The sequence below is a fragment of the Labeo rohita genome, chromosome 10, assembly GCF_022985175.1.
Source record: "Labeo rohita strain BAU-BD-2019 chromosome 10, IGBB_LRoh.1.0, whole genome shotgun sequence".
Classification (NCBI taxonomy): Eukaryota; Metazoa; Chordata; class Actinopteri; order Cypriniformes; family Cyprinidae; genus Labeo; species Labeo rohita.
In genome coordinates this window covers 5,570,886-5,597,163 of record NC_066878.1, presented here as the reverse complement: position 1 = coordinate 5,597,163, position 26,278 = coordinate 5,570,886, and the positions used below count along the sequence as shown (strand labels likewise).

General features: G+C 33.3%; 3 protein-coding genes across 6 annotated transcripts in view; 2 read left to right on the top strand and 1 right to left on the bottom strand.

The window, feature by feature from the left end:
- Positions 1-414: 414 nt before the first annotated feature.
- On the bottom strand, positions 415-1,944 carry atg101 (autophagy related 101). 3 transcript variants are annotated; one of them, XM_051120257.1, is made up of 3 exons: positions 1,837-1,944; positions 1,339-1,615; positions 415-1,049 (listed from the first exon to the last, which is right to left on the bottom strand). In XM_051120257.1, the coding sequence occupies exons 2-3, from the start codon at positions 1,588-1,590 to the stop codon at positions 645-647; spliced, it is 657 nt and encodes a 218-aa protein (XP_050976214.1). In that variant the 5' UTR covers positions 1,591-1,615; positions 1,837-1,944; the 3' UTR covers positions 415-644. The 3 variants fall into 3 exon arrangements, with proteins under 3 accessions (XP_050976214.1, XP_050976215.1, XP_050976213.1); XM_051120258.1 differs by having other exon boundaries at positions 1,339-1,660; positions 1,837-1,909; XM_051120256.1 differs by having other exon boundaries at positions 1,339-1,915.
- A 1,298-nt stretch (positions 1,945-3,242) lies between these two features.
- Positions 3,243-11,044, top strand: rad51c (RAD51 paralog C). The gene is made up of 9 exons (XM_051120840.1): positions 3,243-3,987; positions 4,069-4,312; positions 4,873-5,030; positions 6,262-6,395; positions 6,508-6,639; positions 7,958-8,024; positions 8,113-8,173; positions 8,769-8,829; positions 10,550-11,044. Exons 1-9 carry the CDS (start codon positions 3,870-3,872, stop codon positions 10,661-10,663), a joined length of 1,089 nt encoding a protein of 362 aa, XP_050976797.1. The 5' UTR covers positions 3,243-3,869; the 3' UTR covers positions 10,664-11,044.
- Positions 11,045-15,990: 4,946 nt separating this feature from the next.
- Positions 15,991-26,278, top strand: part of ppm1e (protein phosphatase, Mg2+/Mn2+ dependent, 1E) — a 65,076-nt gene continuing 54,788 nt past the window's right edge. Inside the window, exon 1 of one of the 2 annotated variants that reach the window (XM_051120837.1) lies at positions 15,991-16,258. In XM_051120837.1, the coding sequence (XP_050976794.1) occupies positions 16,077-16,258 (182 nt within the window). In that variant the 5' untranslated portion in view covers positions 15,991-16,076. Of the gene's footprint in view, positions 16,259-24,750; positions 24,774-26,278 lie in introns of those variants that run through there. The other variant, XM_051120839.1, reaches the window with a different exon arrangement.

Below are 26,278 nucleotides of genomic sequence, written 5' to 3'. Positions count from 1 at the left end.
CTGGACCGACCGATTAGTACAGCCCAAAACATGACAATAATTGACCGTTTTCCACAGCTACAATCAGCAAAATATGCTTGTTTCGTTTGGTTCAGTGCCACCAACATGGCCGACTGATGACGCATTGTGAAAACACTCTCTCTATATATATATTATGTTCCTTAACTGAAAACAGGCTAGACTAATCGATTCTTGGGAACTAAGAATTGATTTTGTTTTGTAAAAATGAGAATCTATAAATATATGGTATTACATAAATATAACATAAATATAAAACACCTACTTGTAGTCTAATGCTAATATTTACAAAACATTTTGCATTCGTTCTCACACAACTGCACGTGGTTCTTAAACCTATATCAGGGTAAGAAAATTCAGTCAAATTCCGAAAAACAAAAATATGAGATATTTTAGGGAACTTAATCACATTTTATTTAAAAAAACAAAACAAAAAAAAAACAACCAGCAACAAAAGTAACTGAATAATATTGCTTAAATTATGTAAAGGTAGTTGATACCATTATTATACAAGGAAAGTGTAGTGACTTTATTTTAAATCTCATCCAGGAACAATGTAATGTGATTTGCTATTTTTACAAGATCATGATTAATGTCCAAGAAGCATCTGGTTGTTTCACTGTCCTTTACAATGCCAGCGTGTCTTTGATCAGCCTCCTCATGGTAGTGCTCACTGATGTGCCCAGAGAGTCAGTGATCTGGTACGTGATCTTGTACAGATACGGCTGGACGTCTTTCAAACTCGTATCGAACACATTGTCCACCTCCGACTGTGTGGGCATCTTGGGAAGATACTCATGACGGTTTATGACCTCCACGATGTTGATGACTTTCTCGCCAAGCTTCTCGCCAACCTTCTCCCTGCAGATCTGGCGCTCCTGTTCGTTGGCCAGGTTCACCACGTTCACCTTGATGCTCCAGACCTCCCACGGGATGCATTCGTCTGAAAAGGGCCAGCGTGACTTCTTCTTCTGGTAGAACTCCAAAGAGATCTGACCCATACCATCACTCCCAGAATTACCAAGAGCATCCTGGGTAGAAATACGATTGTGGTTACAAAACACATAAGAACGCTGCTACCTTACTGAAATGTTTGGTATATGAATAATAGTTAATAATTGTATTATTATTCAGTCTATTATTATATTTTAATGATTTATATTATTGATTTTTTAGCTTTTAGTCAGGTATAGTGTAATTTTTTTTAAAGTTAATTTAAAGTTACTTATATTTTTATAGTACTACCATGGCACAATGTCCAAATAAAGCAAATTTATAGTAAAATAAAGCCTACCAGTCTAGTAAAATGATTAAATGTACCTTAAATTCGGCTACCGCTTTCCTGATAACCCTGTCCAGCTCATCAGAAGACACTCGCACGAATGTAAAGTCGATGAAGTCGCAGTCCACATCTTGAGTTCCCACCGTACCGATGGAGTACGTGCCCTCTTTCTTATAGTGAAATTTACCTGTGCTGCGGTGCAGGAGGATCGTATGCAGGAGGGCCAGCATGGCCTCATCCACCTGCCTGCCCTCCACTGACACCTCCAGGACTTCTGATCGACAGTTCATGATGGTCTATTATAAGCTTCTACAGCTATTAAAACAAAGACTTTCGAATGAACTGTTGATCTGAGTTCAGCTGTGTCAAACAGACAGCGATCAAAACACATTCAGCTCTTCTGTTTCTAAACAGCGCTGAGCTGCGCCACTTCACACTGATTGAAACAGGTTATAATACAATAGCGATTTAACAATATAATTACGAAAACCGAACGTAATTTAAGCGTCCATAGGGAGTTTATATAACATGTTTACCTTACGTAGGAAATGTCGATGCACATTATTTTTCTCGCGATGGAGCGCTTTTGTTTTGTAAACACACGTCAGACGTACAGGGCGGGAGAAGGGACAGTACAGTTTGGCGTTTTAATAATCGCAGTGGTTGGTTAACATTATGTTTTCGAGATAAAGTAACAGGTTCAGCAGCGGTTCACTGTTATGTCAGAACTCTGCTGTAATGATCGTGCTAGCAAGATTTAATGGCTAAGATTTTATGGTTTTCTAGCTAATTTCTGAATTAGTGGTGAAATAATGTATTTTCTATGTACTTGTCAACATTCCTTTTTTATTATGATTATATGCATAATACATAATATCAAGATAAATGTATATAATTAACGGCACTTTACAAAGTGTAACCAGGATTATGCAAACAATAAATATAATTATGCATATGTATTAAATTAAATATATAGATAAGTTAAAAAAAAAATGATTATGATAATAAGTCAATATTATATTTAACGATTATATGGTAAAATCCTAAATCTTTTTTACTAATTAAAATAACTGCTTTCTGTTTAAATATATTTTAAAATTCTAGCATCATTACTCCAGTCACATGATCCTTCAGAAATCATTCTAATATTCTGATTTGCTGCGCAAAAAACAGTTATTTTTATGTTGAAAATGTAGATTTTTTTCTTCTTTTTTTTTTTTTGATGAATAAAAAGTTCAGAAGAACAGCATTTATCTGAAATAGAAATCATTTGTAACATTATAAATGTCTTTATCATTACTTTTGATCAATTTAAAGCATCCTTGCTAATTAAAAGCATTAATTTCTATAATTTCTTACAGAAAAAAAATACTGACTTGAATGGTATAGTGTATATTGTTACAAAACCTTTTTATTTCAGATAAATGCTCTATGGCTCTTTCTGTTCATCAAAGAATTTTGAAGTACTCAAAAAGTACTGTTTTAAATATTGATAATAATAACAATAAAAAATGTTTCTTAAACACCAAATCAGCATATTAGAATGATTTCTGAAGGATCACGTGACACTGAAGACTGGAGTAATGATGCTGAAAATTTAGCTTTGATCACAGGAATAAATTACATTTTTATTCAGATAGAAAGCAGTTATTTTAAATAGTAAAAATATTTCACAATATTACTTCTTTTGCTGTATTTTGGATCAAAAACATAACTTTAAAAAACTGTTCAAAATCTTTTGTCTGGTAGTGTATATTTATGAGGCACTTTACAAAGTGTAATAGGAATTATGCAAACATATAAAAATATAATCAAAGCATATGTAGTATATAAAGTATATAGATAAATAAAAATATAAAGTCAATATTATATTTAACATTGTTGTATATTGTTGTATATTTAGTATTGTTCCAATATATATATATATATATATATATATATATATAATAAATTATTTTTAACACGCTTTCTCTTGCTCTGTCCTGAAGCTCTTAAAATATATAACTATATATCATCTTATATGCAATAAATTTTAAATATACACTTTTCCTTTTCATTACTACAGAAACAATTTACCATATAACACAGATACATAAAATAAATGTATTATTTAAAAGAACCATATGTGACTTGAGTTGACGCAAAGCAATAAACTACACAAACAACCAGAATACAAAACACAGTGATAGTCTACTAAAATAATCAGGCCTGAACAAATAGATGACTTAGAAACTTGTCAGCATTACTAAACTGTGTCATTGGCGTCGTGGGACTTTTATTTTGAAGAGAATTTTTCCATTCAGTGTCGTCTCTTGTTTTGGAGGGAGTATCAAAGGGAAGAAAAAATATGTGAAGAAACATAAGTCCTCGTATGTTAATATTTTAAAAATTTGATTTCACAGAAATATTCTATCAAGAGTAAATCCTTGAACTCTGAATGTGACTAAGTTACCCGAAGACACATATTTTAGTATGGCTAGAATTAGCTGTCATCTGTCCTAAACTGGCGTAATAGTACGAGTCTAAACAGCATTTCAGCATAGTTTTTGTCAGTGTCAGCGCTAGTAAAATGCACAGGACTGTGCCCAGCCTTCCCCTGGCGCCCTCAGTGAAGGTGAAGCTCATCAATGCGGGTTTCCAAGTGGCGTCAGACTTGACTGACATGCGTCCTCTTCAACTCTGCAAAGGTACCTTTCCTACCGCTTTACATGAGTCACGGGCTACTGGAACAACGCATTTAATAACATTTTTGTTAAAACCGTTCACAGAGGCAGGTATATCACAGGAGGAGGCAGTGGAGGTGCTGCAGATGTTGAGGGATGATGGCCAGCCTCACCAGCAGAGGGCAGCAACAGAGAGCCTAACAGCTCTGGATCTCCTGCACCAGGAGCAGGCTCAGGGGAGCATTGTGACATTCTGCTCAGCCCTGGATGATACCCTCGGAGGGGGCGTGTCTGTGGGAAAGACCACCGAGATCTGCGGGGCCCCTGGTGTTGGAAAGACTCAGCTGTGGTATGGGAAGAAATTGATTATAAATTGTGATTATAAGTATGTGGCATATATGTGACCCTGGACCACAAAACCAGTCATAAGGGTCAATTTTTCAAAATTGAGATTAATACATAATCTGAAACCTGAATAAATAAGCTTTCCATTGATGTATGGTTTGTTATGATAGGAAAATATTCAGCCGAGACACAGTTATTTGAATATCTGGAATCTGAGGGTGCAAAAAAATCTAAATATTGAGAAAATCACCTTTAAAGTTGTCCAATGAAGTTCTTAACAGTGCATATTACTAATCAAAAATAACATTTTGATAGATTTACAGTAGGAAATTCACAAAATATTTTCATGGAACATGATCTTTACTTAATTTCCTAATGATTTTTGGCATAAAATAAAAATCAATAATTTTGACCCATACTATGTTTTTTTGGTTATTGCTACAAATATACCCCAGCGACTTAAGACTGGTTTTGTGGTTCAGGGTCACATATATTTCAGAAAGTGATATGTGCTTTAAGATGTCTTTGTAATTTTCATAAAAGAGATGTTTTTCATGTTTTTAGCATGCAGCTGGCTGTGGATGTGCAGATTCCTGTGTGCTTTGGAGGTCTGGGAGGAAAGGCACTGTATATAGACACAGAAGGGAGTTTCTTAGTGCAGCGGGTTGCTGATATGGCGAATGCAGCCGTGCAGCACTGCACACTCCTGGCAGAGGATACAGGTCTGATTTGAGTAGCTGAGCTAAGTTGGGATGTCTAAATGTATGTACACTACCAAAAGTTTTTGAACAGTAAGATTTTAATGTTTTTTTGAAGAATTCTCTTCTGCTCACCAAACCTGCATTTATTTAATCCAAGGTACAGCAAAAACAGAACAATTTTGAAATATTTTTTACTATTTCAAATAAAAGTTTTTATTTGAATATATATTAAAATGTAATTTATTGTGATCAAAGCTAAATTTTCAGCATCTTTACTCCAGTCTTCAGTCACATGATCCTTCAGAAATCGTTATTTATTATCAGTGTTTGAAACAGTTGCGCTGCTGAATGTTTTTTTGGAACCAGTGATACTTTTTTTAGCATTCTTTGATGAATAAAAAGTTCAAAAGAACAGCATTTATTTAAAATAGAAATATTTTGTAACAATACACTACTATTCAAAGTTTGGGGTCAGTACAATTTTATTTCTTTTCTTGTTTGAAAGACATGAATGCTTTTTATTCACCAAAGATGTGTTAAACAGAAATCATTCTAATATGTTGATTTGCTGCGCAAAAAAACAGTTATTTTTATGTTGAAAATGTAGATTTTTTTTTCTTTTTTTTTTGATGTTTCTTTCAAGAAACATTTTGTATTATCAATATTTAAAACAAACAAAATGTATTTTTTTTAGGATTCTTTGATGAATAGAAATCTCCAAAGATCAGCATTTATCTGAAATAAAAAGCAAATTATAGAAATTACTACCTTCTGTTTAGCGAGGATGCTTTAAATTGATCAAAAGTGATGATAAAGACATTTATAATGTTGGAAAAGATGTATATTTCTGAAAAATGCTGTTCTTCTGAACTTTATATTCATCAAAGAAACCATAAAAACATAATAATAATAAATGTTTTTGATCAGAAAATCAGAATATTAGAACGATTTCTGAAGGATCATGTGAAATCACAGGAATAAATTACATTTTAAAATATGTTCAAATAGAAAACATTTTAAATAGTAAAAATATTTCAAAACACAGTACAGTTTTTGCAGTACTTTGGATCAAATAAATGCAGGCTTGGTGAGCAGAAGAGACTTTAAAAATTAAAATCTTACTATTCAAAATTTTTTGACTGGTAAAGTATATTCAGAACAAAATGCTTTTTCCTGAAAAAATAATTTTAAATTCATTAATGAGACAAAATATGTAATTTATCAAATAATCTATCTTTGCTTTTTCTCTTAGAACAGAGACAGGCTTTAGAGGAACTTACTGTCGAGAAGATCCTCTCAAACCTTTTCTTGGTTCGTTGCCATGACTATGTAGAGCTGTTAGCTGAGGTTTACCTCCTACCTGACTTCCTTTCTGAGCATCCTGAGGTAAAAAAAATAGATAGTCAGGACAGCTTCTAAGGACATCACTTTCAGCAAAGTAATGTCACTGCTGCTTACATGCTTATAAATTATATGTTGTTGTATCGTCCAATCATAGGTGCGGTTAGTAGTGATTGACAGCATCGCCTTCCCATTCCGGCATGACTTTGAGGATCTTTCTCAGAGGACGCGCCTCCTGAATGGCCTTGCCCAGCAGCTCATCCAACTAGCAACACAACATAGTATAGCGGTACTCTGCACATCTTACAAATCAGTTGAATTATTTATTTTTGCAGAATATGTATATTTGGTTGAAGGAAAAGTCCATTTCCAAAACAAAGATTCACATATAATGTACTTGCCCCCTTGTCATCCAAGATGTTCATGTCTTTCTTTCTTCAGTCGTAAACAAATTATGGTTTTGAGGAAAACATTTCAGCATTTTTCTCCATATAGTGGACTGATATGGTGCCCCAATTTTGAACTTCCAAAATGCAGTTTAAATGCGGCTTCAAACGATCCCAAATGCGGTTGCAAACGATCCCAGCCGAGGAAGAAGGGTCTTATCTAGCAAAACGGTTGCAAATCAGTTATTTTCATTAAAAAATACAATTTATATACTTTTTAATCTCAAATGCTCGAAAGAAAGACATGAACATCTTGGATGACAAAGGGGTGAGTACATTATATTTGAATATTTGTTTTGGAAGTGGACAAAAAAAGTAATTTAATATTTTATATATATATATATATATATATATATATAAATATTTTATATATATAATATATATATATAATCAAGATACTTAATTAGGTTTTATATAAGATTTGATCCTTTATCCTTTATAATTAATTATAATTAATAATAATAATAATAATAAATATAACTAATAGGGCTTTCAAACGCGTTAATTGCGATTAATTGCATTCAAAATAAAAGTTTGAGTTTGCCTAATAAATGTGTGTGTAGTGTGTGTAATTATGTATATATAAATACACACAAATTAATGTATCAATTTAAGAGAAATATGTTATGTACAAAATATTTTTATTTATATATAATATAAATTATAGAAAAAGTATAATAAATACATATAATTGTAAATATTTCTTAAATATATTCATGAATGTGTTTTTATTTATATATATATAATAATTACACACAGTACACACACATATATTAGGCAAACTCAAACTTTTATTTTGTATGCAATTAATTGCGATTTATTATTTGACAGCCCTAATAATTAATAATAATTAAATTAAAATAAAATAATATTTCTTAAAAAATATTATAAACAACTTAAACAAGTTTTATTTCAGCTAGTTGCAAAGCCAATATTTCTCATTTTTGTTTCATTTACCTTGTAATGTAATTAATTTAATACTAACTGAAATTAAAATAAATAACTAAATCTAATTATTAAAAATACTATATAGGCATAAAAAAACAACTAATAAAAAAATCAACAACACAAATACAAAAATATTTATTTATATGTGTGTGTTTCATATATATACATATATATATATATATATATATATATTTGATTTCCATGTGCTCTTAGGTTGTTTTGACCAATCAGATGACGACAAGAGTTTCAAATGGCCAATCTAAGCTGGTTCCTGCGTTAGGTAGGACCTACCAGATATGAATGTATTCATGCATTTTATTTTTTTTACATCTTCACCAACCTAATAACTATTAAAATTCACACCTCAGGTGAGAGTTGGGGTCATGCTGCGACTCAGAGGCTCATCCTGCACTGGGAAGGACTGCGAAGGTAAACACAGACACTTTTAATTTGCTAATTGTGTGGGAAGGTGTTTATTATGTGTGTTTTTTTTCTATTGGATTTAGTCTTTTAAGTCCACTCAACCTGACACAGCAAAATGAGGCTTTAGAAAATAGAAGCCAACATCTGTGGTGTTCTCAGCCAAATGTGCCTTCTGAAGAGAGAGAGAGAGAGAGAGAGAGAGAGAGAGGGAGCAAGAGAGTGAGAGTATGTTGCATAAACTCTTTACCCTTCACCTCCGTGGGTGATGGAATGAATCACTTTGAACAAGTAGCTTGCTTTGCCTTTTGTAGCCAGACCTTATTCATAATGCATCCTGCATACCTGCCAGTCTATTACTCTGTAGCAGCAGGCAGCAGAGAGGCACAGAGAGCATCTCCATCATGCTTTCTCGTCTCTTGCCATAAAGTTGAAGGTCTTCCCGCTGGCTGTACAGTTCAGCCTCTCTGCATTTGAATTGCCGCAGACCCTCTTGCTTTTTAAACTGAGCAGACAAGGTCAGAGAGAGAGAGAGAATGTGCACTGTGCACTAAAAAAAGCCAAGTATTTTTATGCTTTTCTCACATGTTCACTCTGTGTTTAGGCTCGCCTCCCTGTACAAGTCCCCAAGTCAGATGGAAGCCACAATACAATATCAGATTACAGTAAGTTTGAGAGTAATGAAGTAAATATAAGGGGTAAAGAAACTGCTTATAAAGGCTGCGTTTATTTTATTAAAAATACAGAAAAAAACTGTAATATTGTGAAATGTTATTGCAATTTAATATAGTGGTTTTCTATTTTAATATACTTTAAAATAGAATTTATTCCTGTGATGCAAAGCTGAATTTTCAGCATCATTACTCCAGTCTTCAGTGTCACATGATCCTTCAGAAATCGTTATTTATTATCAGTGTTTGAAACAGTTGCGCTGCTGAATGTTTTTTTGGAACCAGTGATACTTTTTTTAGCATTCTTTGATGAATAAAAAGTTCAAAAGAACAGCATTTATTTAAAATAGAAATATTTTGTAACAATACACTACTATTCAAAGTTTGGGGTCAGTACAATTTTATTTCTTTTCTTGTTTGAAAGACATGAATGCTTTTTATTCACCAAAGATGTGTTAAATTGCTAAAAAAGTGATACAAGACTTGTATTGTTAAAAAAAAAGTTCTATATTTAACTTTTTATTCATCAAAGAATCCTGAAAAAAAATATTAAGCAGCACAACTGTTTTCAACATTGATAATAAATCAGCATATTAGAATGATTTCTGAAGGATCGTGTGACACTGAAGACTGGAATAATGATGCTGAAAATTCAGCTTTGATCACAGGAATAAATTATATTTTAGAGTATATTAAAATAGAAAACTGTTATTTTAAATTGCAATAATATTTCACAATAATTCTTTTTTTCTGTATTTATATTTTGATCAAATAAATGGAACTTTAATGAGCATAGGACATTTCTTTAAAAACATTAAAAATCTATATATTTTATAATAGTTTAGAATATATATAAAATGTAAGAAATGTATAAAGAAATATAGTTTTTGTTAATATTTTGAATAAAATTTTGATTTTATATTTTCTGTTTTCACTTTAATTTGAAAGTCTTAGTAATTTTCTTATGTTTTTGATATGTCTATATTTAAACATGCCCTTTTATTAATTTGTATTTATTAATTTTTAATTTTAGTTAGTTAGTTAATACTTACATTAAATAAAAAGTTTAAATTAAAATAAGAAATATTGCTTTGGATCTAACTGAAATAAAACAAGTTTAAGTTGTTTATTATTTAAGTTTATTTTGGTTAACATTTATTTTAAGTACTCAGCATTTTAATGGTTTTAATTTTAGTTAAATATAATAACCCTGATACACACACACACACACATTTGTGACCCTGGACCACAAAACCAGTCTTAAGTTGCTTAAGTCGCCAGTCTTTTTTGTAGCAATAGCCAAAAATACATTGTATGGGTCAAAATTATTGATTTTTCTTTTATGCCAAAAATCATTAGGAAATTAAATAAAGATCATGTTCCATGAAGATATTTTATAAAATTCCTACTGTAAATATATCAAAACTTAATTTTTGATTAGTAATATGCATTGCTAAGAACTTCATTTGGACAACTTTAAAGGCGATTTTCTCAATAATTAGATTTTTTTGCACCCTCAGATTACAGATTTTCAATTAGTTGTATCTCTGCCAATCTCTCCTATCCTAACAAACCATACATCAATGGAAAGCTTATTTATTCAGCTTTAAGATAATTTATTAATCTCAATTTCAAAAAATTGACCCTTATGACTCGTGGTCCAGGGTCACATATATATGCATCTATTTATTTATTTGTTTGTGATCTCACACAGGTCCAGGGTTTTAGGGATTCCCCAGATGAACCCAGACCAGTTCCTGATGTATCTGCAGTCTCATCTCAATCAGGAAACCACAGCAAACGCCCTCGGATGGAGGATCTGTCTTGAGGATGTATTGCAGACCATTTGGTTTTCAAAGATGTAGGAAGCCTCTTCAAAACCTGAAATATGCTGAGAAAAAGAAAACATCATAGCAGGAATGTACAAATATGTATATATTATATAAAAACACAATTAAGGACAGTTAGTTCTTGGATTATTATTGAATAAATTACAGTATATTTATTGTTGGGCCTTTTATTGTGGTATTAGTGGATCCAAAACAAACTTCCCATCAGACAACGACCAAATGAAAATTCAGCTTTGATCTCAGGAATAAATTATATTTTAGAGTATATTAAAATAGAAAACTGTTATTTTAAATTGCAATAATATTTCATAATAATGTTTTTCTATATTTTTATTTTGATCAAATAAATGGAACTTTGAGCATAGTACACTTCTTTAAAAAACATTAAAAATCTATATATTTTATAATATGTAAAATGTAAGGAATGTATAAAGATATATAATATATTATAAAATATAAAATTTAATTTTATATTTTCTGTTTTCACTTTAATTTTAAAGTTTTAGTAATTTCATGTTTTTGGTATATTTATTTTAAATATGTCTATATTTAAACATGCATTTTTTATTCAGTTGTATTTATTAGTTCAATTTTAGTTAGTTAGTTGTATAAAGTATGTATATATTATATAAAAACACAATTAAGGACAATTAGTTCTTGGATTATTATTGACTAAATTACAGTATATTTATTGTTGGGACTTTTATTGTAGTATTAGTGGATCCAAAACAAACTTCCCATCAGACAACGACCAAATGAAAATTCAGCTTTGATCACAGGAATAAATTATATTAGATATAGAGTATATTAAAATAGAAAACTGTTATTTTAAATTGCAATAATATTTCATAATAATCAAATAAATGGAACTTTGAGCATAGTACACTTCTTTAAAAAACATTAAAAATCTATATATTTTATAATATTTTATAATATAAAATGTAAGGAATGTATAAAGATATATCATATATTATAGTTTTTGTTCATATTTTGAATAAAATTTATAATTTATAGAATTTCTGTTTTCACTTTAATTTTAAAGTTTTAGTTAATGTTTTTATTTTAAATATGCCTAAATTTAAACATGCCTTTTGTATTTATTAGTTTAATTTTAGTTAGTTGTATAAAGTATATACAAATATGTATATATTATATAAAAACACAATTAAGGACAATTAGTTCTTGGATTATTATTGACTAAATTATAGTATATTTATTATTGGGCCATAGTTATTTCTTTTATTATGGTATTAGTGGATCCAAAATAAACTTCCCATCAGACAATGACCAAATGACCAAAACTTTCTGATGTAAATGGCATGACAGATCAGGTTAAAGGCCATAAATTTATCGAAATATTAAAAGCTATTCTTAGTGTTCATTATTCTCCATGGCTTTACTTGGCTAATATTCTGTATATAATATATCCAAAATTGTTTTTCTGCCACTTCAAGTGCTAGTGATTAGTCAAACTAATTGACCATCACCAGTCGTTAATCACGTCACCTAAATTGCACAGACTTTGTGCCATAATATGCAATTACCCAAATTTGTAACAGTGTATTGAATAATTTAGCCTTAATGAACCTAGTGAGTGTGTTTTGTTGTGTACATTGTGTTACACAGGTCATATTAGAATGACTTTCTGCCTTGATTTATGCTTGAGTGACAGTATAGAGATAAAGAGTTTACCGCTCACATTCACCTCCAAGTAACATTAATAATTTAGCCACAGATTGTGCCGGTTCAATATCAGTATATCATCCTGGTTCGTTCGCTCCCAGCGTATATGTGTGAGGTTCATCACTTTAATTGAATTATACGCTGGGAAGCCAGCATTACATCAGCACGAAGATAAAGTACGAGCACTTCACCTTATATTTCCTTAGCTGGCAATGGACAGTTTAGACACCCCGCAGAAGAACTGACTTAAATGCTCATGCGGAAAGCAGGGGACGTTGTGTTCTTGATGTTTTTAACCTCCATGTTAGACACATGGATAGATCATGATTGAAGAAGTGCCGGAGACAGAGTGCTGGACTAATAGGATTACATCATGTGTCAGAGCTGGTTTAAAATGAGTGACTGTTTAGTTGTGTCCTAACAGGCACTTGGCCTCAGGCTTTCTCAGGTGAGGAGGAGGGTACACTGGGTATTCCTACACTGCTGTGTAACTGTCATCCTGGGTCACTGCATCAGACGTCGCTTTATCTTAAGACTTACAATTTTGGAGGTGAATATGACAGGTTACTAGCTGACTACGAATGCACTTTCAGATTGCTCTATACAGGCAAGGCAACACTTTGTTGTTCTTTACAAATATGCACCATGGTAACCAGTTTTGAAATACCATAGTCATTACTCACTTCAAAAGCTTTCATAATTTGTCTGTCATTTTCGTTACCTAGCAATAGCTGTGGTAACTGTGATATTTCGCCAGAAACTATGGTTACCCTACATTTTCGAAAAGGTTAATACTGAGTTTGATATTATCTTCGAATCCCCAGTCATTCTAATAATGATAATTCTGAACTGAACAAATGTGGGATCAACTTTCAGTGGTTCACAAAGCTTTTAAGGTTTTTCTGTCATTGGAATTCCTCTGCAATAGCTCTAGTTGTCTGTTGTGTGAGAATATTTACACTAGTACATTTATGAAGGAGTTAATTTTGCCTTTTACATGATCTGGCAACCGCTCAATTAAATGTTCTAAAACCATAATCCTTTAAACTGCGCAAGAAGCTTTTAAATTGTTGCCTGTCATTTTTTGTTTAATGGGTAATAATAGTTTCTGGCAGCACTCAGCTGAACTAACAAAAACATTTCTGTCATTTTAATGTCTCAGCAATAGATGTAGTTGTCTAGCTATACAAATAAGTTACACTAGTGTATTCTTGAAAATGTTAATTTTGCTTTTGATACACTCTAAAAAAAAATGCTGGGTCAAAAACAACGCAGTGCTGGGTGAGATATGGACAAACACAGTGACTTGACCCAGTGGTTGGGTTAAATGTTTAACCCAACCTTTGGGGTAGTTTTATTTAACTCAATAATTACTATATTTCTTGCTTAAAATGAACCCAAAATAGGTTGGAAATGAACATTTATTAATATGTTCAATAGATGAATATTTATTAATTAGTTGAATAAATAATAATTAAAGAATAAACATTTTTTTTACATGTTCATTTTTAAATGCCCACCTTTTGGTCATTTTAATTCAAAGATTACTATATTTCTTGCTTAAAATGAACCCAAAATAGGTTGGAATTTTTTTTTTTTAAATGTTCAATAAATGAATATTTATTAATTATTTGAATAAATAATAATTAAATATATTTTTAATTGCTTATTAATAAATGTTCACCTTTTCTTCTTGGTAGTTTTATTTAACTCATAAATGACTATATTTCTTGCTGAAAACGAATCCAAAATAGGTTGAAAATCAACATTTATTAATATGTTCAGTACATTAATATGTATTAATCAGTCAGATAATTAATTAAATAATAAACATTGCCTATTAATAAATGTTCACCTTTTGATTATTGCTAATGCCTCTAGTAATTATATATCAGATATTTTTTTGGTTATTATTTACAACACATTTGGGTTAATTTTAAGCAAACCACATAGTAATTTTTAAACAATAGTTAAGTTAAATAAAACAACCCAGAAGGTTGGGTTAAACATTTAGTGTTTTGGGTTAAACAAACTCCCCAGCTGAACTACCAAGGCATGTCCTACAATTGCAGTATTTCAAGATATTTTTTAAACCATGTAAGTAGCTTTTTCCCCCCCTGTCATGTAAATGTTTAAGGGTTAATGACAATATCTGGCAACCCGCAACTGAGCTAACAATGCCTGGGAGCGGAACAGTTAATTCCCAGCGATGATGTGAAATCTACAACAGTTGTTATTTTTAGCTTAAGCTCTGATGTCCTATATACAGGCACACAGAGCATCACTTATCGAGTTTTCTCACTCATAAACATTCTCTCCAAGAGCTCCAACCGTAGCCGTTTCGATTAAACGATTAAATACAATTGTTTTACACGTCTCATAATAGATTACTAGTATAGCAGCCTAATTAGCCTAATGTGCATCACATTTCTGAGGGGCCAGCCACCAGCTCTCATAGTGACAGTATTGAATATATTAATATTGGGGTTATTAAGAATATTCTTGTCAGGAGAAGGTTATGATCCGTCTGCGAGATAACGTTTAAACTGACTCGAAGAGAACCTTGCTCATAAAAAAAAATGCCGACAAAACCAAATCCTGCATTAAGCGTGAAGCACAGGCTGGTTACGTCACAGGCGTTTTGTGTTTGCCGACGTCATACTTTCACGCAGCTACGACACTGATGTGGCTAAAAAAGGTTGGCTTAGCCCGCGCATCATGGACTTACGTCTATAGAAAGTTCTTTATAACAAAAACTAGTATTTTTACACTACCACTGTTTTAATTATAGTCCGGCACGTGCATCTTCCCTTTCATGTGTGATTTTTTATTTTTTTTCCCCCTCCCTCAATACACATTCTCCTTTTGCGCTTAGAGAAATAGCCTACATATCTGCAAAGCACCTGCAAAAATGACTAGATTAGCCTACATGTGATTAAAAAATTGGTTGGTACATTGGTTAAATAATTTAAAAATATGAGGTTTTATCCCGTGATACCTATTGTTTAAATTACCCAACTTTTATTACGTTTCTAAACGTATAAACTTAAATAACTTTGTAGATTAGGTTAAGAGACTTTCTATAAAAATGTTTCAAAGTATCAGCTCTGCAAAATAATTTAACCACATGTGGTCAGTCAGCATTTGTTTTCTTTCTCACATTTTCACTGGTGTGAAATTTACAGAGGGGCTCTGAGAGGGGTTTTCCGCTAGTCACAATTGCCGTTACATAGTCTACCATGATTTACATAAGACAGAACATTGATAATAGATCTAATATCATACGTATCAGATATAAGCGTGCGTGTTTTATGACATGACGTTTCACTTGTTTCCTTATATGGCGCTTTGACTACAGGAATGAAACCGGTCGTGTCACGTGACTATTTACACCTTGTAAACAAATTGTTTTATGTAAAACAGGCTACATCATCCGTTTAGACCTTACAAAGCCCAAACTAGATTTCCGTCACAAATATAAGGGATTAAATGGGTTAATGATAAGGTTAATTCGCCCCCCTCCTCTCATTCGTACCCCGCCCCCACGTGACGTCACGCCTGTCTGTTGTGCGAATCCCTCTCCGTTCACGCGAGCGCGCGCCCTCCCCAACTCGCGCGACTAGAGAGTCGCTCCAGCCTATGATTCAAAGTAGTGTAGACTTCTTGCCCGGCTCCAGCTGTCTCTGGTCTCTCCAGGAATGAGAAGCGATGGCCGGCTCTGCCAACGAGGAGAAAACCTTCAAGAGGTTCTTGGAGCTCTTCTTGCGGGAGATGAGGCCACCTCTCCAGGAGGACGTACCTCTACCTATGCGCCCCTTGTCGGACCTCATCTCGGAGGACGAGGTGGAAGGGGAATGCCTCGACCTGTGTCTCCAGCACCTGTGTAAATAGTTAAGTACCGATGCACCTTCGCGCTTCGTCTGTTTCACTTACACCGCCGCATGTCGTTTGTAAACATTAAAGAGCGTAGGAATAAAAACGTGAGGGCGAAGGACAAAAGGAAACTAATTCCTGGTCCCGTGTTCATGTAGCTGAAGTAACCTGCACAGTTATTTATGCGTTTGTGGATGTGAAGCAGAGTGTTACAATTCGTGTAGGAACTTAACAGTTCAAGAATGCGTAAAGTTTTGGTCTGACCACTTCAAAGACTAGAAAATATGAGCTTTTCGATACTGGTAATAATTCATGTGCACCTTTAAGATATCGCGCTATGTTGATTACTACAGGTGCGACAATAATTTCTAAAGTAATATTAATATGAACGAATTATTTTTATTATTAGCCTACTATATTGTCACATGCTGTTTCGTAGTATATGTATTTTTATTATTAGAGTGACAGCAATAACATAAATACAATAAAATATGACAACTATTTATAGTACAAATGCAAGCATTTTTGCAGTCGATATTGTAGTTCGTTTTTCTGAACAGGTTACACCCTCCCTTCTCCGATGACCCCCTTTAGTCCTCTGATGGGGTACGAGCACCTGTATTCCATGTATTTTGCGTAGCGCTCCGTCATAATCATTTTGACGCTTACCCTTTGTGAAAAATTGTTATCGATATGTATTCATCTGACAAGATCGCATGCTTATCAGATTGTAAACTGAGCGAGCATACAGCATCCATGTCGCCTGGACGGGGATGCGATAAATGAGCACGACTGCTTTTGATTTCATGCATGTTTCATGCACACAGTTACCTTTATCTCTCAAGATGTCGGCAGCTGTGTGCGCCATCGCCATATGCCGCGACACACCTGTCTCTACAGCTTCATCATATACATTCACCGCGAACAGCCTAGAGTAGTGTAGCGAGCTGTGTGTTATCGCGGTGTTTTGAATTCTGGGCGAGATCTGTGGGAAGGGGTTACGTTTGATAAACTACGTCATTGGCTTGCTATAAATAGCCCATTCAAACCTAGCAGAATCTTTATGAGCATGGAATACTCATACACATCTAATGGGTCTAGTGATAAATGGCTGCGCAAATGCCCAAATAGCTGCACACCTCCTGAGTCAGGCTGTTTCAGCCGTGCTTTATTGATTTATTTGTATTTTTAGTTTCAGATTTTAGTTTCAGATTCGTCTGTATCCCTTTTTTGTGGTTGTATTAGATATTTTACATATGTGGAAACACATAGTTCCTTTTTGAAAATGGGGAGTGGATTATTTCAGGGCCATGACCATCACAGATATCATTTGTAAACTGAATATCCTGCGTATTATTAGACAGAAGTAGAAGTATTAGAAATTTATTATAATCGCACTGCTCTGAAATTAAGTGTAACTCTACCGCTGAGTTAACATTTGATGTGAATGCATGCTGCGTTATACAGTATATTGAGACAGAGGCTGACAGAATGTGCGCTGTAGCTCAACACTACGATATTTCATCAAAAGCAGATCGTGGAAACATTTTAATCGTCCACGATCAAAAGTCATCATATTGCACACCCCTCCTCTGAATGTTATTGGACATTGATTATAATTTGAAGAGTGTTAATATTATTATTAGACATTGATTATACTCTGAATATAATTGGTCATTGATTATAAATTGAAGAGTCTGAATATTATTAGACACTGATTATAATCAGAATTCTCTTAATATTATTAGACATTGATTACAATTTGAAGAGTCTGAATATTACTATTAGACACTGATTATACTCGGAATATTCTGAATATAATTGGGCATTGAATATAAATTGAAGAGTCTGAATATTATTAGACATTGATTATAATCAGAATACTCTGAATATTATTAGACACTGATTATAATCGGAATACTCTTAATATTGTTGGACATTGATTATAATAGGAATACTCTAAATATTATTAGACATCGATTATAATCAGAATACCCTGAATATTATTAGACTGACTGTAATTGGAATACCCTGAATATTATTAGACTGATTATAATCAGAATATTCTGAATATTATTAAACATTGATTGTAATCAGAATACTCTTAATATTGGTGGACAATGATTATAGTCAGAATAATCCGAATATTATTAGATATTGATTATAATCGGAATATTCTGAATATTGTTAGACATTAATTATAATCAGAATACTCTGAATATTATTAGACATTGATTATAATCAGAATACTCTGAATATTATTAGACATTGATTATAATCAGAATATTCTGAATATTATTAAACATTGATTGTAATCAGAATACTCTTAATATTGGTGGACAATGATTATAGTCAGAATAATCCGAATATTATTAGATATTGATTATAATCGGAATATTCTGAATATTGTTAGACATTGATTATAATCAGAATACTCTGAATATTATTAGACATTGATTATAATCAGAATACCCTGAATATTATTAGACTGATTATAATCAGAATATTCTGAATATTATTAAACATTGATTTTAATGGGAATACTCTTAATATTGGTGGACAATGATTATAGTCAGAATAATCCAAATATTATTAGATATTGATTATAATCTGAATACTCTGAATATTATTAGACATTGATTATAATCAGAATATTCAGAATATTATTAAACATTGATTGTAATCAGAATACTCTTAATATTGGTGGACAATGATTATAGTCAGAATAATCCGAATATTATTAGATATTGATTATAATCGGAATATTCTGAATATTGTTAGACATTGATTATAATCAGAATACCCTGAATATTATTAGACTGATTATAATCAGAATATTCTGAATATTATTAAACATTGATTGTAATGGGAATACTCTTAATATTGGTGGACAATGATTATAGTCAGAATAATCCAAATATTATTAGATATTGATTATAATCGGAATACTCTGAATATTATAGGACAATGATTATAATCTGAATATTATTAGTCATTGATTATAATCTAAATACTCTGAATATTATTAAACATTGATTATAATCAGAATACTCTGACAATGATTATAATCAAAATACTCTGAATATTGTTAGACATTGATTATAATGGGAATACTCTGAATATTATTGAACATTGATTGTAGCCGCAATTGTCTGAATATTGTTGGACACTACTCGAAATATTATTGGACATTACCATAATCTAAGTATTCTGAATATTATTAGACATTGATTATAATCTGAATACTTTGAATATTATTAGACATTGGTTATAATGTCTGATAAAGTACTATGAATATTAATGGACATTGATTAGAATTTGAAAAAAAGTTATTTAAAATAGAATATTATTCGATATAGATTATATTTACAGTAAATATTCTGAGTTTTATTTGACGTTAATAATATAAATATTCTTATATTATTAGACATTGTAATCTGTATGCTATTTGTGGGTTATAAGAATATTCAAATTAGTGGTCAATCAATATGATTTTTTTATGAGTCTTTGACATTTGAAATTTCGAATCTTTAACATTTGGTTACATTCTTGAATGCATTTGCAGAACTATGAACCTTTTCATTTTGATCTAAGCTGTGTTTGTGTCCGACAAACTTTGACCACCTCACAAAGAGGTTATTGTTTTCTGTGTTTGAATTTCATTCAAATGTCAGCAACAGGCTGCCACGGCCTGCTGTGGAGAATCCCTTTTGCTCTTGCACAAACAAACACACAAATACAGTCTTTCTGGGGAATCACAGAGCTATTTACACATTGAGAGTTTTGCAGTGCTCAATGCACCAAAGTCTGTATTGCTCAGATGTTTATTCTAGGTTACTGACCCTGACTAAAATCAGATCCTCAGGAGAGTGTTTTATATGGTAATTTTGCCTGGGGTTGATGGATGTTTACCGTTTGTCTGACAGTGACCTTAAAGTGACATCGATTGATTTACCCCTTTGGCACCGAAATACATGCATTTATTTCACAATTTTATATCCCAGAGTACTGTATCTTCTTCCATTTAGCCACATCAGTTTATTTTTGGTCTAAACAGAGGCTTGCTTGCTTCACATACTTCAGGACTGAAGCTTCCGCTGCCTGCGTGGTGATTCAGCTGAACGTGTGATTATTTTGTCGCTGGGTTGAAGATCTAATAATAGTCCTAGGAGAAAAGTGGAGATCCCCTTTGTTCTGCTCCCTCTGGAGTGCGGGGAGAGGGTGGCTGTGTGTCTATGCGTAGAAAGGAGAAGCATAAAAAGAGAAGCAAAAATTGATAGGGGGAGGCTGGTGACGGCACAGTGAATAAGCTTCGTTACAGATCCAGGGCTCCGATGATGGTGGCAACCTACATAGATTTCTGACTTGAGAAGAATGCAGGGTGTCATTTAATAAGATCCAGTCGATGGTGAAATAGTGACTCAGACGGACCTCTACACATAAGGTCTCATCACTTTGACTTCCTTCTTGAAGGTCTTTATGTGTTTTAGGCTGTTTATTTTATTTTATTTTATTTTATTTTATTTTATTTTATTTTATTTTATTTTATTTTATTTTAAACCACTCAGTAATGGAATTCTAAGAAAATCACTGGCTTATTTTATTTTATTTTATTTTATTTTAATTTTATTATGTGTAACCACTCAATGGAATTCTAAGTCACATCATTGTCTACATTTTATTTTATTTTATTTTATTTTATTTTATTTTATTTTATTTTATTTTATTTTATCAGTAACCACAGACCATGGAACCATGGAATTCTAAGTAACTTCAATCTCTTTATTTTAATTAATTTATTTTATATTTAATATTATATTTTGTTATTTATATTATATTTTAATCGTTTATTTATTTTTTATTTTATTTGTAACCAGTCAATTATGGATTTACTCAACTAAGTAACTTCACTGTCTTTATTTTATTGTATTTCATTTTAATTTATTTAATTTTATTTAATTTGTAGCAATTCTGTGATGAACTCGAAGGTACATGACTGTTTTATTTTATTTTATTTTATATGTAGCCACTGAATTATGGAATTCAAAGTAACATCATTGTCTAAATTTTCATTTAATTTAATTTAATTTAATTTAATTTTTTTATTTTATATCTGTAACCACTCAATGATGGATTACTAAGTAACATCACTGTATTTTATTTTATTTTATTTTACTTGCAGCTGCTTAATGATGGAATTCTAAATAACATCATTGTCCTAATTTAATTTAATTTAATTTTACCTTGTAACCCATGTTGGTACTGAGAAAAGTAACATTAATTTCTGCAAAAATATTACCTTTTGCTTGGGTGCACATACTTTACCATCAACAATTAATTTGATAATATTTGAAAATATTCTGTTATTTTTATTTTTATTACAGTGTTTTTTAATTTTAAATATTTTAAAATATATTTTGCTATTCTAAATGCACATTTATATGGTTGGTTGCGTATTGTTATTATTTAAATTAAGAATTTTCCCCCTTCCATTCCATGACACTCTGAAATGCACAATGGCAGTATTTAAAGTAACATAAAGCATTCCATTCCACGGTATGTTAATGATCTCTCTCTAAATTCAAAATTAATTTGAACAGGAATACCCATTCTATTTTGGTTGACATTAAACCTTCAGTGATGTTATCGGCGACGTTATCTAACAGCCTGGTTTAGTTGTTGTGCGCTGATAAATGGGGATGTGTGGCGAATGTGAGGCTAAAAATGGAGGTTGGGAAGGGAGGTTGTTTCCTCCTCCTGTGGTGAGCAGGCCCTCCGAGCCCACGGGGAGTCCTGATAGACACTAATGGATAGAGGAACGCTCTCCTAAAGCTCATTAAACCCCCGTCTCTCGCAGCTGTAAACCACACACATATGGAAAGTACACAAATCTACACAAAACAGACACGTACCCACGCACAAAAGACGTGCGACACACACACAGAGCCCAAGGGAGCGCCTGTGGTAATGAAACAAACGGCACACTACACCACACAGCTGTGTCATGATAGAATCAATGATGGAGGAAATATCTGTTGCAGAGGGAAGGATTTGCATGTTGTAGCATCACATGCGGCATTCACTCATCTGTGATGGCAGGAGTTTCCCTTTTTGTTTGTCGCTTCGTTTTTTTTGGATCATTAAGGATTGAATTATAACATTCATGTTTGGGACAAACTGTCTCTTTAACCGCTGTCCTCTCATAGATTCTTCATCATCAGTGTTTGATCAGCATCCGCATCGAGCGTCCTCTGATGTCTGGTCATGACAACATTGATCCAACAATTAAGGAAAACAAATAGATGTGTCAGCGTATTGTGTCCATGAGAGCAGACGATGTATCTGTGGCCAGGTGTTGTCTAGATGAAAGGATGCTATTTTTCATCAGGGTCAGTGTGGCCACGGACGCCCTTGGCATGGCATTAGAGTATGGTTCCTCTTCAGGCGCACACTATGACAGCAGCTGCGCTTCAGATGATCGCCGTGGCCTGTTCTCCCAACCCCCTCCCGCTCCGATCACATCCAGACTTTCTTTTGTAGAGCTATAATCAGATTTAGATTTATTTCAGGCTCAAACCACTGTCTGTTGTGTGCTGCCTGAAGATATATGAAAAATATAACATACATTATTTTTAGTTTATATTGACTTATGTATTATTAGAACTGTCAAGCTATTTAGAATTTCAATCAAACTAATTACACAAATTGTTGCTTATATTAAATAAGTCCACTTCCAGAACTAAAATTTACAGATAATTTACTCACCCCCTTGTCATTCAAGATGTTCATGTCTTTCTTTCTTCAGTCGATAACAAATTATGTTTCTTGAGGAAAACATTCCCAAATTTTTCTCCATATAGTGGACTTCAATAGTGCTCCAAAAATGCAATGGCTCTAAACGATCCCAGCCGAGGAAGAAGGTCTAGATCTAGCAAGATCTAGCATCTAGATCTAGATTTTCAATTTTTCTCATTTTCATTATGCTTTTTCACTTCTTGAATTTTTGTCAGTGTGTGGTGTGTATCTTTGGGCATAAAAAAATATCTACAAAGTTCTACAAATCTCAAAGTCCACTCCAAAAGGAGATATTTCGTTTTTAAAAAAATCCCTTTTCAAGAACTACAATGAACGGCTCCTTTGGACTACAGTGTTTGTTTTCCGCATGCAATGATGTCACAACGTGGTTCATTAGAATATCATTAAAATAAATCCCACCCACGGAAATTCGCATTGTTGGAGAGAGGGTAGGGACGAGGGACTAACTTTAGCGATGCAACGCAGAAAACTGCTTAAACAAGCCGCAGCGCGGCGAGTATAAACACAGGCATTGAATAGAGTGGCCACTTCAGAGCAGTAACGCGCCACAGATGTGAGCAGTACAGGGGGCGAAACACATGCCGAAGCCACGATCTACTCCAGGTGCCGCGTTGGAGCCGTAACACGCTGCAGATGTGTGCAGTGTGTGGTAAGAGATTTATTCATCATACAGTGTAGATACAGAGTGTTTTTTAAAAATGCATAAACTTGCACTAGAATAGACTAGGCGAATCAGTGATGATGTTCTTTGATAATGTTAGGCTGCTTTTAGCCTTATGCTGGAGCTGATTTCGGGCAATGAAACCATGTGTGTAAATAATTATATACATTAGCACGATAATAGCATGCATCGGTGATCTCGCAGGCTGATGATAGGACCCAACACTAGCGTATTATTTACTCACCCTCCATGCATCCTAGGTGTATATGACTTCCTTCTTTCAGACAAATGCAATCGGAGTTATATTAAAATTTATCCTGGCACTCCCAAGCTTTAGAATGGCATAGATGGGTGTTTCTCCTCATCAGTCCAAAACAAGTCCAATAATATGCATCCATCAATAATAAAAAAAAGTGCCTCACACGGCTCCGGAGGGGTTAATAAAGGCCTCCTGTAGCGAATCGATACGTTTTTGTACAAAAAAAAATCCATATTGAAAACGTAAGAATCACTTTAATCTAGCTTGCGCTAACAGTTGTGCACAGAACTTGCTTCTTTGACAAGGGGCGTGGCAGTACTGAAACACCGTCTAAGCAGTTTTTTGAACCACCAAGCATGAAAGCATGTTCTAGTACACTCCCACAACAAAATCAAGGACCCTTTTAATGATATTCTAATGGACCGTGTTGTGACATCATTGCATGCGGAAAACAAACGCTGTAGTCCAAATATCTCCCTTTGGAGTGGACTTTGAGATTTGTAACTTTGTACATCTTTTTTATGCCCAAAGATACACACCACACACTGACTAAAATTCAAAAAGTGAAAAAGCATAATAGCACCCCTTTAAATAAGCCGTTTCCTCTAAAAAGCTGTTTATTCAGCATAGTGAAGCCCCTCCTCCATTGACATCAGTTTAAAAAAACGTCCTCAGGTCTCCTTTCCCACGTACTGCCAAACTGGAAGTGTTAGCATTAGCTGTTATGGTTTTTTAGCTAATGCCTTCTAGTGGCTTTGGAAGAACTAACCGCGTGTGACCTTTCCAGCATGACTACGTAAGTCATAGACGTGTATAGCAGAGCTAGTGAAAGATGAGCATTTGTTGTTAGTATATGCATTTAATCTTTTTTAGAAAATGGCTGATCGCTTCGCTAGATAAGACCCTTATTCCTCGGCTGGGATCATGTAGAGCCCTTTGAAGCTGCAGTGAAACTGCACTTCGGACCTTCAACCCTTTGATCTCCACTGAAGTTTACTATATGGAGAAAAATCCTGGAATGTTTTCTTTAAAAAACCTTTAAAAAAGAAAAAAAGACATGAATATTTTGGATGACATGGGGGTGAGTGTTATGAAGAGTACGTTACTTGCCCTTTGCATGCTCTGAATTGCTCAGCATACCATCAGAGCCTTGCAACGTTTTAAACCCCTGCGGCTGGCCTATTGCCTGTAATAGAATTTCATTTTCTGAGTAATAGCTCGCAGCTGAAACCACAAAACACAGTGAGGAATATTTGATCAATAAATCAATCCAGCTCATTGCCTCCTCTAGGCCTCTAGGACGGTGTGTTCATCTCCACTGTGATCAGACCTGACACTTAAGAGAAGCGAATGTGGCTCCCCTCAGCTTGTTTTCATTTCAGCTGACGGCAGAATGAACTAGCCTCCGCTTCGACAGTCTATATGGACAAATTTAGAACTGCACTGGGACAAACAAGGCCGACAGCAGTGGCCAAGGAGAGAGAGAGAGCGAGAGAGACGCTCCTTAAGGATTCACAAGTCATTACTTATAAACCACCATTGGCATCTGTAGCCGTTATTTGCACTTCCGTGAATGATGTTTTCTGGGCCAGATATTAATTAGGACTCGACTTAAGGTCTTCTCTCGTTTTCGTTTTTCCCTAAATGTGCCTCTTGGGAGGTCAGGAGTGGATAAGAGAGAGTTGAAGACCAGATTGTCTTGTCTTTTTTTCACTGTTCAGAGATCACCATGCTTCATCTCAAAGGGGACAGTGTGTACAAATGCCAGAGTTGTCCGTCTGCATGTGCAAACCGACCAAGAATTAGTGAATGTGTCCTGAATATATTGAACTAATGTATTTGATTCATGGCATGTTATGTAATTAATTTGTTTAAATTAATTTGTTTGGATAAAACTGTAGGCCAAAAGATACCATGGACATGTTTAGGGGTTTGCTATATACTGGTAGACAGAGCTGGGTAGTAATTTATTACATGTAATCCAGATTCAAAAATTACTTCATTAAATTACAAAATGACGAAGTACTTGTAATTAGATTAAATTACATTTTGAAATACTTTTAATCAGACTACAGTTACTTTTTTATGGATTACATGATTACATGTTATTTACACAATAGCAAAAAGAATTTAATAATTTATTTATTCTCCCTAATTTAAAATGTCTTTTTAAAAAAAAAAAAAAAATAGCCTACTGCTTATATTTACTCTCAGTACACTTCACAAACTCCAGTTTGGGAAACCTTGATGTAATATAATGTTTAATGCACTTCATGCAACAACAAATAGAATATATTTTCT

Excerpts from the sequence above, each read along its gene's own strand:
- atg101 (XM_051120257.1), bottom strand. The coding sequence starts at position 1,590 with ATGAACTGTCGATCAGAAGTCCTGGAGGTGTCAGTGGAGGGCAGGCAG. Across the intron at positions 1,050-1,338 it reads AAGCGGTAGCCGAATTTAAG|GATGCTCTTGGTAATTCTGG; the intron begins GTACATTTAATC and ends ATTTCTACCCAG.
- rad51c (XM_051120840.1), top strand. The coding sequence starts at position 3,870 with ATGCACAGGACTGTGCCCAGCCTTCCCCTGGCGCCCTCAGTGAAGGTG. Across the intron at positions 8,025-8,112 it reads TAAGCTGGTTCCTGCGTTAG|GTGAGAGTTGGGGTCATGCT; the intron begins GTAGGACCTACC and ends TTCACACCTCAG. Across the intron at positions 8,830-10,549 it reads CAATACAATATCAGATTACA|GTCCAGGGTTTTAGGGATTC; the intron begins GTAAGTTTGAGA and ends GATCTCACACAG.